The sequence below is a fragment of the Sarcophilus harrisii genome, chromosome 3, assembly GCF_902635505.1.
Source record: "Sarcophilus harrisii chromosome 3, mSarHar1.11, whole genome shotgun sequence".
In the NCBI taxonomy this organism is placed as follows: Eukaryota; Metazoa; Chordata; class Mammalia; order Dasyuromorphia; family Dasyuridae; genus Sarcophilus; species Sarcophilus harrisii.
Genome location: NC_045428.1, coordinates 417431147 through 417446636, shown reverse-complemented (window position 1 = coordinate 417446636; position 15490 = coordinate 417431147). Strand labels below are relative to the sequence as shown.

General features: G+C 36.4%; 1 protein-coding gene across 1 annotated transcript in view; it reads right to left on the bottom strand.

Annotated features, from left to right (window-relative positions):
* The window catches only part of CCDC148 (coiled-coil domain containing 148), a 279517-nt gene that overhangs the window by 169471 nt on the left and 94556 nt on the right, over nucleotides 1-15490 (bottom strand). Inside the window, exons 5-8 of the mRNA XM_031960644.1 lie at nucleotides 5756-5838; nucleotides 4750-4910; nucleotides 3430-3525; nucleotides 3149-3330 (exon numbers count right to left, since the gene is read on the bottom strand). Coding sequence (XP_031816504.1) covers nucleotides 3149-3330; nucleotides 3430-3525; nucleotides 4750-4910; nucleotides 5756-5838 — 522 coding nt within the window. The remainder of the gene's footprint in view (nucleotides 1-3148; nucleotides 3331-3429; nucleotides 3526-4749; nucleotides 4911-5755; nucleotides 5839-15490) is intronic.

Genomic DNA, 15490 nt, shown 5'->3' with positions numbered 1-15490 from the left:
TCCCCAATTGATTGGCATCCCCTCAATTTCTATTTCTTTGCCATCACAAAAAGAACTGCTATAAATGTTTTTTTAATCCATAAATTCTTTGTTATTGCTCTCTGTGGATACTATTAACAGTATCACTGGGTTTCAAGATATGCACAAAGTATCCTTTGGGCAAAGTTCAAATTATTGTCCAGAACGGTTAGACCTACCCATAGATCTACCAACAGTGCATTAATGAACCCATTTTCCCACATCTGATCCAGCATTTGTCTTTTTTCCTTTTCTGTCGTCTTAGACAATCTGACAGGTATAAGGTGGAGCCTCAGAGTTGTTTTAATCTGCATTTCTATAATCAATAATTATTTAAATTATTTTTCATATGGTTATTGATAGCTTTGAGTTCTGAAAACTGCTTGTTCATGTCTTTGACCATTTATCAATGGGAAATGGCTCTTTTTTTTTTTTTATAAATTTGACTCAATTTCCTATATATTTGAAAAATGAGACTTTTATCAAAGAAATTTAGTATGAAATATTTTCCCCAATTTCCCACTTTTCTTCTAATTTTGGCCACATTAGTTTCATTTAAACAAACCTTTTTTTATTTTTATGTAATCAAAATTACCCATTTTATTTTTTGTGGTCCTCTCTATCTCTTGTTTGATCACAAGCACTTTCCTTATCCATAGATCTGATTGACATATTTTTCCCATTTGCTTATGATATCACCTTTTACATCCAAATCATGGACCCATTGTGTTTATCTTGGTATAGGATACAAGACATTCTAGTTTCTGTCAGACTGCTTTCCAGTTTTCCCAAAAATTTTTGTCAAAAAAGAGTTCTCATTCTAATAGTTTGGATAATTGTCTTTACCTCACACTAAGTTACTGTGTTCATTTCCTTCTGTATTTTACATAACTAATTTATACCATTGATCAACCACTCTATTTCTTATTCCGTTTCACTTTGTAGTATAGTTTGAGATCTGATACTACTAAGGTACCTTCCTTCACTTTTTTTTCATTGATTCCCTTAATATTACTGACTGTTTCTTCTTTCCAGTGAATTATTATTTTTTCTAGCTTTATAAAACAGTTCTTTAGTAGTTTGATTAGTATTTAGATAGCATTATCATTTTTATTAAATTGTCTTGGCCTACCCAAAAGCAATTAATATCTCTTCAATTATTTAGATCTGTCTTCTTATGTGTAAAGAGTGATTTGTAATTGTGTTTATATATCACTGTCTTCTTCTGAATTTGTGCTTTGAGTTTCCCTGTCATCATAGCAGCCTTTTACGGTCAAATTCTTTATTTTTGTTTGCTCATTTTTCTAGTCTATTTCTTGACTTCAGACTTCATGATAGATTTGGGGTGTGCTCTTCTTTCTGAGGATTGAGGTGACTGTCCCGAACCTTGGGTTTTTATATCCTGCCATTTTTCACAGTGAAGTCTGAGGATCTGTAAGTTGTTGATGTTTCCAAGATGATGTGGTCGATGCTCTCCTGGTCTACATTTTGATCCTTGTCCAGGTATGGCACCTAATCAATCATAACCACAACTCCTCTCCATCCTGGAACTATAATCTGTAACTAGGTGGGCCTCTGTTTCCCCACCACTGCAAGAGTTCTTCTCTGCCCTGGAATTCTAATCAAGAATTGGGTAACAGACAATAGAATTGCCAAGTGGCACCTGGTCTTGCATTCAATGCTAACAGAAGGATTCCCCATCAACTCTTTCTGATCAGGTATTCAATTCCTTTACAGATTCTAAATACTGAGCACTTCTAGTACCACTGCTAATACTACTACCACCTCTAATGTCAATGGTCCCTGCCATTTTGTCTGTATTATGGTAAACTCTAGCCCCAATATCCAAAGACCTATTTTTCTGTCTTCCTAACATGTCCTAGGCAGGAAAAAAAATATATTCACTGTACTTTTTTGTTGATTATGCTGCTTAGAATTCAACTTGTTGCACTTTTTAAAAATTTTACAGGGGAATTTTGGTAAAGCGCAGCACAAATGCTCACTTTACTCTACCATCTTGAATCTGCTCTATCAATCAAATAGCTTTAATGGTTATCTAGGGAAGAGATGCTAGGCTCTGAATTAGAATGACAGCTGCTATGTGAGTGGAATAAAGGAGAGACATATGAGAAATTCTGTGAAGATAGAATAGATAAGATTTAGCAAATGACTCATTATGTAAATGAAAAGAGGAATTCTAGGATGTAAAGCTGAGCTTTATGTTATCTTCAACAAAAAGAAAGTTTTGATGAAGGTAGGCTTAGTAGGGTAGATAATTAATATTGTATTAGAAATGTCGGGCTTGAGGTATCTATGGATATTCTAAAGGAAATATTTCACAGATCATTATTAAAACATGACTGGAGTTCAGAGAATGGGGCTGAATGGTGAACACTTGGAAATTAAGGTAATACTTGAACCTATGAGAGCTGATGTGATCACCACAAGAGAGTCTGAAATTAGAGGAGAGAATTGGATGATGTATTGGTTTTGATCCAATGTGGCATTTCTTTTATGTTTTGGGATAAAGTTGTTGGCATTCTAAATAACACAGAAAATAATCAAATTCACAGATGGAAAAAAATCATTCAGCATTATAATGGCAATTTGTAGAAATATGTCATGCCTAGATAAGAACTGAAACACTACACATCTTTTGGAATATTTCAGGTATGAAAACCCTAATAGAAAATTTTTGTTTGCTCCAATTATATGCATTCCTAGAATATAAAGAAATAAAACAATATTTGTTTTCATTGTAAGTTAGAACTGAAATAGGTTAGATGAAGCAAATTACGTGATCCTATTTTTCTCAATGTTTACATGTAATTCTGCTTACTAATTTCCTTTGGAAAAGAACAAATTTTTGGCCTGATATTTATAGTTACTGTAAATTAATTTTTGAAAAGTATTTCTAGTCTAAGAGCTTAAGTGGATAGGGTATTTTTTGGACAATTTTTAATATAGAAAATATTTAATCTAGTACTTCAGATAAATTATTTTAAAAAGACAACCCTTTTAATTACACAAGTTAATCCAATGAAAAATAAAATCAGGTTATAAACTACTGCAAAACTCAATAGTATGAAAAATTTCTTTTAAAAAAGAAAATAAGATGACTGCTGATTACCTGTGTATGGCTTTTAAATGTTGTTCAATCTCTTCAAGTTTCTTCCAAGATTCCTCTGTAAATTTTAAAAACTCCTTAAGAATTGAAGATTTCAAATCAGGATAAGGACAATTCAAAGTTTGTAGCTCTAAAGGGAGTTCATGAAACTGGTCAATTTTTTCTTCTGAACGATGAATTAATACCTGCAAAGGAACTCATTTATTATTCATTTAATACAAATGAGTTAATTTGTTTTCTGTTAATCTCATTCATAATTGAAGTGTTATCTCCAATGTACTTACTTTTATTCCAGAATCTGCAAGTTCCTGTTCCAAAAGCATTTGTTCATGAGTAAGTCTTCTAAAAATAGTCTTCAATTGTTTCTTTACTAATTCAACCTATTTGATATTTAGTACAATTTTAGCACAAATTATTACAGTTTTACCAGTAGTAAGATGAAACAGAGATAACTATAAATAAATTTACAAAAAAAGAGAGCTGCCCTCAGAGCTAGAACAACCTGTTTTTCAAGCCTTGCCTCCCTGAGCAAACTATTTAAATCCTTGGAGAGTTCTGACAAACTTCTAAGACTTGTAACTAATAACTAAGACTATAAATTAGAGAGAGTTTTCTTATGCTGAACTTCTTTACATTTATGAAATCATATATAGATGAAATATATATATACATATTCTTTAAATATATATACATATATGTAATATATACACACATAAATAGGCATGTGCAATACATACTCATATCTTTTGGATATACATACATACATACATTGTTACAAACAGTGGTATTAGGAACCATTGCTATGAAACATGAGATTTATAAGAGAAAAAACAGGCAGCTAGGTGGCATATTGGATAGGGGCAGACCTAAAGTCAGAAAGATCCCTCTTCATGAGTTCAAATTTGATATCACACTTTTACTAGTTATGTGACCCTGTGCAAGTCACTTAACCCCATTTGCCTTAGTTTCTTCATTTGTAAAATGAGCTGGAAAAGGAAATGGCAAACTACTCCAGTATCTTTACCAAGAAAAGTTGGTCACAACTGTAAAAACAACTGAACAACAAAAAAGAAGAAACAGAAAGGAGATTGCAGACAGGAAAGGGGGGCACATTAAGAGATCCTTAAAGATATTTTTGGACAAGGAAACTAGAAGTAGAACTTATATTCATGTACAATGTTTATGAAAGCTCCCAGTATAACTCATGTTTACTCCAGCAGAATTAGGGAGAGAATTAATCCACTCTTAAATATTCACTACTTCTAGCCAATTATTCTCACCCCCATTTTCTGCCTGGATTTCCCTGGGCTCAGATTCGAATAAATGGAATATTTGTGCAGCCATGCATTTCTGTTTTGGTTTATGTTCTGTTGTATTCAACTACAATGCACAGAAATAAGGATGAAAGGATTTCCAGGAGTTTGTAGTACAGGTAGCCATCTAATACATGCTCTAGAATCCAAGAACTACCACCTAATTTAAAAATTTCTAGAAATTCCACAATTTCCTAAAGATGGCTGAATGTCTCTATCTTGAAGGTCAGAACAAAAAACATAAATATCTGTATGCCAACATTTTTCAAATGTAATAAGTATAAGCCTGACCTCTTCTTTCATCTTCTGTGCATCAAACACATTTTCTGATGAGGTTGGGTTTGAAGTATCAAACAGCAACTCAGATTTACATTTCAAATCTTCTTTCAACTGGAAGATAGGTTCTAGTACATTCTGTAGATATTTGTTCCATTCTTCTGATAATGCAAGTTCTAAAACAGAAAGACAAAATTTCCTCACTGAAATTCACAATGATATTTTGTCAAGCTTCTTTTCAGAAAGAACAAGCCTAAATTCAGGGTTTTTTAAATAATTGTTCTAAGAAAAACAAACAGAAATTTATATATTTTTTCAATGAATACATGAAGTTGATGGAGGTGTGAAACTATGTCCCCTTTTGTTCCATAAAATTAACACTCTAAAATTGTGTATCCTTTGATTTGTAAAGAAGGGAAATTTGAGTATCAGGCCCTCTTGGGAAGCATATCTCCCCGGACAAGTTAAGTGGTGTCATCTGACTAGGCTATTTCTAAGGCAAATCACCTCCATTGATAGCCAGATCTCCATTCAAATTCAGGCTGAAAAAGCCTTCAAAGTAATTTCACTTGGGAGGTCCTGGTCTGATCAGTTTAAACTGTCCCCAGCTTCCCCTCCCTCTGCTCTTCCCCCCCCCCGCCAAGATCTACTCAAAAAATAGGTTTCTGTTTACTCATTTCTTTCATTTCTTTGCAGAAAGTCAAAAGTAGCATGCTCTGCCTCTTTGGTATAGCTACAAGAACCCTGCCCACTAAGAAGGCATTCTCTTCTCAGTGTCAGCCTCCATTTCCCTAATAGGACTTTGCAAATGAAGAAGTCAGTTTTTAAAGAAAGCTGACTTTTCATCCAACAATAAACTTCCATTTTTGCTACCTAAAACTTTTTGGGTTCACAAAGAACCTACGCCTCTGACCAAAAGAGGATTCCCACAACTCTCTATGACTGCCACTAGAACCTCATCAAAGTGACCCTGAGTAGGCAAAAGGAGCTCTTCCTAAAAATAGTATAAAATAATTCTCACCAAAATCCTTGAGGTTGAAAAGACATTCATTTCCAGTGCTCTGTTCATCAAAAAAACTTTTAATTTCAGATTCTGTTTTATATCTGAAATGAGTGGGGAAAAGTCCATTTTAAAAATATAACCAGATAGAATTTGTTTAAGTCCTTGTTATAAATGCAAATGCATAATATGCTTTGATTAATTCTACAATAATTACACATTTGACTTCTATTTATAATGAATAGTAATATATGGCTAATTTTAAAGACCTTTTAAAATATGTGTGTAAAGTAATCAGTGTTAAATGACTTGTCTGAAGTCACACAGCTAGTAAGTGTCAGGTGTCTGAAGCCAGATTTAAACTCTGCCCCTTCTGACTCCAGGGCCAGTGCTTTATCCACTATACTATCCAGTATCCTGATTTTAAAGACCTTTTAAGTTGATGTTAATTTTTAAAAAGCAAAGTATCCACTATTTACATTCAATCGTTTGTAGAGAAAAATTAACCAGCTTTGAAAATGGAAATCCTAGAATATAAAAGCTTATCTTCTTATCTTAAAGCATCAGTGTTAAACAAAAAAATTGTACAAATATCACATTTGAAAATACTGAATCTCTAATTCAATATACATAAAAAGGATTCTTAGCAGAAGACATTTTAGGCTAAATTAGTTTTATTCAGAAGTTTTTATCCCTTTTTTGCTGTTGTTGTTACAGACTCCCTTGGTAATCTGGTGAAGTCTATGGGTCCTCTTCTCAGAATATTTTTTTAAACTCAAAACTGAAGGAAATGCTAAATTCCAGTTTGAGGTTAATGAAAGTAAAAATATTTTTGTCTCACCTAAATTCATAGACTCCTTGAAAACTATTCACAGATTGGTTAGGGATCCATGCAATACAGTCCTTGGATTAGAAGGCAGTAGAAGAAGAAGCAAAGATTATAGTTGAGAGAATACTAAGAGAGAGAAGGAGAAAGGGAAAAAAGGGGAGAGAGAGAGAGAGAGAGAGAGAGAAGAAGAAGAAGAAGAAGAAGAAGAAGAAGAAGAAGAAGAAGAAGAAGAAGAAGAAGAAGAAGAAGGAGGAGGAGGAGGAGGAGGAGGAGGAGGAGGAGGAGGAGGAGGAGGAGGAGGAGGAGGAAGAGGAGGAGGAGGAAGATGCAGGGAGAGAGACAGAGAGAGACAGAGAGCAAAGAGAAAGTATACAAAAACAAATAGCAAGGGTAAGAAGCTTCTTTTGTAGAGTTTTCTGCTTCTAACAATCTTCCCTTTTTCCTTTTCAATCTATCCACTAATCTTGTTAAATCTTTTCTTTATAACTCTCTCCCCTGATACTCTTCTTCCTCCTTCATCCTTCTCTGGCTACCAATTCCAATTTATCCTATTCTGGTGGTGCTTTTGTCATCCCTATGACCTTAATCGCCTCTTAGTCTCATTTGATTTGATCCTAGATTCAAAGTCATTTATAGATGAGGAAAAAGATACCATTCACTTAAATAATTTTTCTACCATAATTGGTTTTTCAGTTTTAATTATAATGTTTGACAACATAAAACCTATGCTGCCAAACAAATAAGTGGGTTTATTAAGGTTTACATTTGTTTTGATAAAGAATAAAAGTCCACGAAAGTACTTTTAAACTAATGCTTTCTTATTCTATGAAACAATGTAGTATACTTGGGTTCTATTTATATACTCTATTCGAGTAGAGTCCAAGTCCTTACATGATTCATTTACTCTCTAAGAGTCTCAATTTTCACACTGCTGAGTTGAAAAGTACCTCTCCTCTCTATTTCACAGTGTTGTTTAGAAATATCAAATGGGATCATACACAAATGCATTTAGTAATCCATAAGAGATTATACAGATGTCAGATTATCATTTGAGCACTATATCACAAAACAATAAAAATTACTTTATAAATACATACAACTCTTCAATACTAGGATAATGATGGTTATCATGATGATGATGATGATGATGGTGGTGATGGTGGTGATGGTGGTGATAATAGTAGTGGTGACATGATAAAGTCTGAGATAAAAATCTCTGCTATATAATAAAAAAAAATGTTGTTTGTCCTGTTTTTGAAGAGGACCAATGCTTCCATATCCTCATCTGGACAATGGGGATAACAGCTACTTCCCAAAGTTTTAGTGAAGATAAAAGAAGATAAATTTTATATTAAATTTTAAAGTGCTATATAAATGCTATTTTATCATGATTATCATTATTAAGAATAATAGTATGGCAAGAATAATATTCTTATTCCTATAATAATAAAATTGTCACAATTTTAAAATTTGATAAGCCATATTATAACAATGAGATCAGCACAACTGCTCTATAGAGTTTCAGTTTGGTAGTCAATCTCATACCTCTCCTTTCCCACCCTTTCCTTCAGAGTCTCTCTAACACTGAGCCAGCTCTGGTAATGCATGTGTGAATCTCATTAACAATGTGGACATTCCTGGAAAGCACTGTGCCAAGGTAAATGAACATATCCACAGCATTCAAAACTTTATCATTTGCTGTAACTAGATGGTTCTACATATGGATGATGTGGTGCTGATTGATGGAGAACCTTTGTTTCCTTGTGTTATTTGTTAGACCAAAATAAGCACAAACAGCAGAGAATCGATCTATGTTACATTTCAGCTTCAGAGGCTATATTGAGTGCAAAACCATCTGCAAACAAAAAATTGTGCACCAACATTTCCTCTACTTTTAGTTTTGACTTGTAGCCTTTTTAAGTTGAAGAATTTACCAACAGTATGACAGCTGATTCTGATTCTATGTTTGACCTCACATGTTGAATACAACATGGCTGAAAACATTATGCTAAAAAAACATGGAAGCAAGCACACAGCCTTGTTTCACTCCATTGGTGACTGGGAAAGTTCAAGAGCATTGTCCATTGTCCAGAACCTAGACAGGCATGCCATCATGAAATTAACATATTATACTGAAGAATTTCTCTGGGCAATCATTTTGACATAATTTTCCACAAGCCTCATGAACTGATAATATCAAAATCCTTGGTCAGAACTACAAATGTTGCATGCAGACCTCTGTTCTGTTCTTAGCATTTCTCCAGGAGTTGTGCAGTAGATACCATACCTACTGTTTCTTGGCCCCTTTTAAGCCACACTGGCTCTCAGGTAGATAATAACTTTTTCTAGGTGTAAGGTCAGCCTAGTAAGGCAGACTCTAGCAAAAATCTTTCCAGCAATGACTAAGAGAGACACCCACCTATGACTATCATAAGACAGTCTATTCCTAGTCTATTAGCACCATGCCAGGAAACTAAATCACTTCCATTCTAAATATCACCTGGAAGAGTAAGGTACCAGACATTGAACTAAACTGCCAAGCATTCCAACACTACTGCAGAGAGCACAACTCCACTGGGCTGTTTGAATGCCAAATGTACACTTGCCAAAAAAATTATTTTATGGAGAACTCACAAAGGGCAAGCACCCATAAGGTGGTCAGAAAAAGCAATACAAAGACACTTTCAAGGTCTCTCTTAAGAACTTTAGAACTGATTATATGACATGGGAGACACTGGCACAGGACCACCCAGCTTAGTATGCCCTTATCAGATCTCATGTATATGAGATGTACAGTTAGATAATGCATCCCAAATGTGCATAGGGATTATTTGTATCTGACCTATGGTGTAGGATTTCTATTTTATATTAATCTGATCAGTCACAGCTTGATACACTATAACTCAACTCTAACATAATGATGTCATTTTGGGTCCTCTTTGTGAATGAAATACAGTAACCATCCAACCAACCTAAACCATCGGTACAGATTGCTAAACCACATCTGGATAAATGTGTCCTGTTATGTATATCATTTAAGGAAGACACCTTAACCTGGGAAGCATCCAGAGAAGGACAGCCAAAATAGTGAAGAGTCATGGATTCATATCATATGACAACAAGTCAAAGGAAATTGGATTGTTGAGCCTAGAGAAGAGGAGAGTTATATGCAATAACTATCCTTATGTGTTTGAAGAGCTTTTATGTAAAGAACAGATTAGATTTGTCATGTTTGATTGTAGAGGACAGAACAAAGCTGTGGAGGAAAGTTACAAAGAGGCAAATTTAGATTTGATTTAGGAAAACTTGATGTAAGATATCATACTAATTTAAATAATCCCAAAATATATTGGGCTACCTTAGAGGATGTAGGTAGGTGCCTCTCATTTGAGATTATTTAGAAGAGATTCCTTTACAAGGCACACAGGAGAATAAACTAATTACAAAGCAAAGAATACATAAAGTACCCATAATCCAATCCATGGATAATTAAGAAAAGTTTTATTCTAGGAAGATCTACTTTTTCTAAACAGTTGGGAGTCACAGCTGGGTTGGAGATGCCCCCATCCTCACCCCTTATCAAGTTTGTTATACTGAAAATTCCTCTTTAGTTACAAATCAGACTGATTAACTCCTGGGATCCCTTACTCTTAAATTACACAATTCCATTAATACTAAATTCTTTTCCCATATTGGAGCAGGGAGAAGTATTTCCAACCCAGCCATGGCTCCCCCAAATCCATGACTCCCCCAAATCTTAGAGAAAACAAATCTAGATATGGAGAAATTTTTCTTAACTATGGTTTAAAGGATGGGTTCTTTCTGTACTCTTTACTATGTTGTAGTATTTTCATTCACTATAAGCCTTGAGAGTTTTTCTTGCTTGAAATAGGAAAGTGAATAACCCTCAAGGCAGAAGTCAAAATAATTCATATCATATATTTCTAAAGATAACTTCTGGGTGGGGGCAAACACAAATCAGAGAGATTATTCACTATTGAGAAAAGTCCAAGATACAAATTGAAGCCTGTGTGAGTGTAAAGCTTCAGTAATGGCTCCAAAGTTATAATCTCATATCACTCATTTGAATCGAGCATTGTCTGAGCTCTTACTATTTTGTTTGGGGCAGAGAGTACCCAGGCACAGGATGACCTAGGAGCTCAAAGAATGTACTACTGTGCGTGCCAATAGGATTCCAGTAACACTGGCTTGTCTGAAATGCAGCTCCTCTTCTCTTTGTCACTCCAGGGGGAGTGGTGGAATTAGTGCAAAGCTTAGGGAAGGAACTCTGGAGATTTCAAACATTCATTGCTAGCTTCTTAGAGTGACAAATCTCCAGGGGCAAGTCCTATCACCTGCTTCTCCAAATTCTGGCAGCTCTGTGGCCATTTTTCCTGCTGTGTTCCAGGGGAAGAGCAGTGATACTGTAGTGCTTTGGGGACAGTGCTGCTTGATATTTAGAATGCAATACTCCACATTTGCAACCAAGTAAATGGCTTTTGACTGGGAAAACACCAGCATTATGAAATAAGGTTAGTATTTTAATAAGACCTGGGTTACTACATATGATAAGGCTCTTTTCAGGAATCTGAAAAACATTTGGGACTAGGAGGAGATAGTTTTGATAGAGATACTGTAAAGGGGGGTTGAGTAATAAATTACAATACTACCTCTGACAACCTGACAACCTTCGGAAACTGAAGAATAGGCCCTTATAATTTGGATGACAGGCTAAAATATCAAAGCAGCATGTGACCATAAGGACAGTGTGAGTATTCTAAAACTAACAATACATAGACCATACAACTAGAGGTAACAAGTACTCCAGTACTGGTATCATAGGGTAAGCCTGGATAATTCTTTCAACATAAAATGGTGGTTAACTACTCTAGGACTTCTTGAACCTTTTCTACTCACAACCCCTTTTTGCCCAAGAAACTGTTACATGACTTCAGGTATATAGTTATATTAAATAGGTATATGCAACCCAGAATATATAGTAGATAAAATAGATCAATAAAAATGATATAAAATATCAAATATTTACTGATAATCATAATTTCATAACCCCCCACATTCAGTTATGCAATCCCCATAGGGGATTATGACCTTAATGAAAGACACTTTGAACTAGTCCACCAGTAGAATTGAATCTGGGATTGGGAAAGAGTGTGGAAAGGCAGAAGAGGAAATGAATAGTATAAGTCAGATAGAAATCTAGATCCTTATGGTATGGTCACTCCAGGCCATTGTTTTTTATATGGGAGCCTCCAGCTGATGGACTGGTCTTATTGGTGCTGGCTATACTTTCCTTATCTCAATGGGAGATTTGAACAATGAACTAGCTCCAAAGTAGATTTTGTTCTTGTGTGGCATTCCCTTTGATCTATCTGCTTCCTTCCCTTCCCCTCCCCCTCATGCCAAGTTCTATAAAGCAGCAAGGTTCTGTCTCCCGTGAGTGTGTCACAGGAATTGGCTTGACGTATCTACAAGAGAAGGTACGTTATAGTAATGGTCTGAGTCAGACCAAAGCTGGAGTAGAATTGCAGTACTGCTCATTGTTGAGCTCCCTGCTGAGTCCATTCACCCTGATCAGTGATGAACTAAGTAAAGCCAGAATCAACCAAAAGTCCCTGCCAGCAACAAGCTAGTCATGACTAGAAAAAGTACTGTTCTTCATGAGTTTCAGTTCACAATGGATCCTGTGTTCCATGCCCTGAACTGAAAGATGCCCTAGGTTCCTGGCTCCTGAGTCTTCAGCAAACCCTGGCCCTCCTAGAAATGTGAATAAAACACAAAGTGGGAAACTACATGGTGTTATTTGCATTCCTTTCCCTGCCATCAGGGGTGTGGGTATGGAGGGGGGGGTCTCAGAAAGATGATCTGTGTGTTTCCCTATACCTCCTGAGTTCCAAGCACATTGTCTAAGAACCTCAGAAGTCAGGGAGAGGTTACAGGTGCACCACTGAGTAGGGGATGTTTTATTATGCACTCTTTAAATTTCTCATTGTTTTGTTGATTCTAGGCCAAAAGGAAAGTACATGCTGTATTCAAGTATGCCCATCTTTCACTGTGGGGAATGGACTTCATTATGCCAAACCACATGACTAAGAATCAGTGGAAAACTGCCTGCAGTAAGGAGGGAGGACTTGTCAGAGGGAGATACTCACTATGGATTCCTAGTTGGCAACTCCCAGTCATAGGTACCCCCCTAGATAGCAAGTTGAGGTTCTGAATAGAAAAGTGGAACCGAGGATCGAAAGTTGTCTTCTTTGAGATAGAGACAGAGGGAGACAGGGACAAAGAGCGGGGACAAAGAGACAGAGAGAGAGACAGAGAGACAGAGACAGAGAGAAAGACAGAGAGACAGACAAAGACAGAGACAGACAGAGAGAGAGACAGAGAGAGACAGAGAGAGACAGAGAGAGACAGAGAGAGAGAGAGAGAGAGAGAGAGAAGGAGGGAGGGAGGGAGGAAGGGGAAAAGGGAGGTTAGGAGGGAGGAAGGAAGGGAGGGAGAGGGGAAGGAAAGGAGAGAGAGAGAGGGAGCGAGGAAGAGAAGGGAAGGGGGAGAGGGAGGGAGGGAAAGAGAGAGGAGAGAGGGAGAGAGAGAGAAACAGACAAGAGACCGAAACAGAGACAGAGACAAAGAGAGAGCTCAGCATTTTCCAAGAGTTCTGCACAATGAGATCAAATGTAAACTGTCAGGATGCACATGGGACAAGCCCAACTCCCGATTCTTCCATTCCAACAGGTTCAGGATATTTCCTAACAATGTTACCCAGTAGATGAATATATAGTAACAAAAAGCTAAATTCCAAGGTTACTTGGGAAGAGATGCCAGTTCCTAAAAGAGGTACAGTGGATGGGAAAGAAAAAGTCAGTAACTATTCTGGACTCAACAAAGTCCACTTCTGAAAGTGAAGATCAAAATGTGAGGAGACATCCTCCACTGGGCAGAAAAAGGAGATTAAAAACTGGGCTGGGCCTCAGTAGAATCCAGCTCTCTGTGGGAAGGACAGCAGAGAAAAGCAAGAACAAGTAACAGTTAGAGACAGTGCTGGATTTCAAAACACTTAGTGTGATGACCACGTATTTTAAAATCAGCCGGAGTCAGGAATTCAGATTAAGGGAAAATCCTCAATCTTTATTCTTTGTGGAGGTGAAGGGGGATGGCAATAGCAATGCATGCAGCCACGACACGAACCTGGCCAGCAGTCTCTCTGCCATTCTCTCTCCACCCACCAAAATCGTCTCTAAGTCATTTCCTATACAACACATCAAACCTTGCACAGAGAGTGGGCGGGGCCATTCTTTCTCCAAGCATATATATTAATAGAGTATTGCTATTTAGCCTCACGTGCTTGGGACCTCAGTGCATCAACTCGAGCTTCAGTCCGTTACACTTAGGAAGGCTGTGAATACCTTTCTCTATTAGGAGTTTATTGATTATCCCCTGGCTAAGATTCATCCGGCCATCATCAAGAGAGAAAGCAAGGGAACATGAACCTTGGAGAGGGACAATGCCAGATTCTGGATACCAAGAAAACCCAAAATTATATATACCATGTTTCCCTGAACTTACATGGGAGTATAAGAAAGTTGTTTACAGGTTTGGTGTTTGTTATTTTGAAGTTGGAGACTATCCTGGGAGTTGTGTAGAAAAAACTGACTTTTACATTTAAGTTCTTGGGTTGGTAAAGCAGAATTCAGTAACTGTCCAAAAGTCAGTATGTAGCATGGAAGGAGATTGGAACTTGGAAAGAGAATGAGTAGAGAATGAATGAGGAAACTATAATTTTATAAAATGTGTACAAGAGAGAAAATGACTGGGACAATACTTGCTAAGGCAAGTAGACAGCTGTCATTCCATTGATATGTTTTGGAGGAAAGGTTAACATAAGGGTGATGCAATAAACTATGTTTAAGAGATTACTCCTACATAGTAAGCAGCAGGAAATGATGGGTGATGAAAGACTGTTAATCAGATTTGACTTTGCACCATTGATTTATATTGGACATTTTCAGAGCTTTTCCTAATCTTTTTGGGAATAATCAAAGGCAAGATGGGGTGGAGTCAGATAAGAGACAGGAAGAAATATGAGGTGCCTTAAGGTGCAAAGTATATATAACTGAGTAACAGTAGTGTAGCACTACTCTCTGCTCAGAATCTATGCTAACCTGATTCCCTGTGATTATGCTGCTTCAATGCTATCTGACCCTAAATTCTGCGCAGTCCTGGTTCAATTCCTATAACTTGTGCTTACTTATTTTTCCTTAAAGCAATGCTAGCCATCTTAACCCTGTCTTCCATCTGCCCCCATGGCCTCACCTTTAACCATACCCATTTTGACTTGGTGAATTTCAGATTTGAACGAAAGGCTCTTGAAGGCAGGGTCTATTCCACAGGCTTTCTACCTCTATTCCATTATCCAACACAAGGTTTTGCCCCGTAGCATTGAATAAATGCTTCATCTTGTTCTTCTGGTTAATTTCCCTCCCCCCACCCCCATGCCCAGTTTTTGTTCTTATTCTGTCATCTCATTCCTGGCTACTTTTTAATTTCAACAAACATTTATTGAAATTAGAACAAGTTTTAGAATAACACTGATAAATATCTGTATTCTTTTTCTTTTTAATTCTAGTCATAAGCTTAAACACATTTTGACTATCATTTGATCATTTTCTCACTTCCATTTAATTATCTATGTGTTACCCTAAACTTAAAGTGTTGTTGTCTGTAATGATATGTTCATGTAATTTCCATCAAGTACAAGAACAATTTAATATACATATTGAGAGAGGTAGAAGAATATAAAAGTTAAAAATTCCTCCCAAGTGTCCTCTTTTATATTTGAGTTTGCATCATTGAACATTGTAATTAAAGTTGCCAAATGACTTTCCTTTTTATCATGTTTCAGGTTAAAC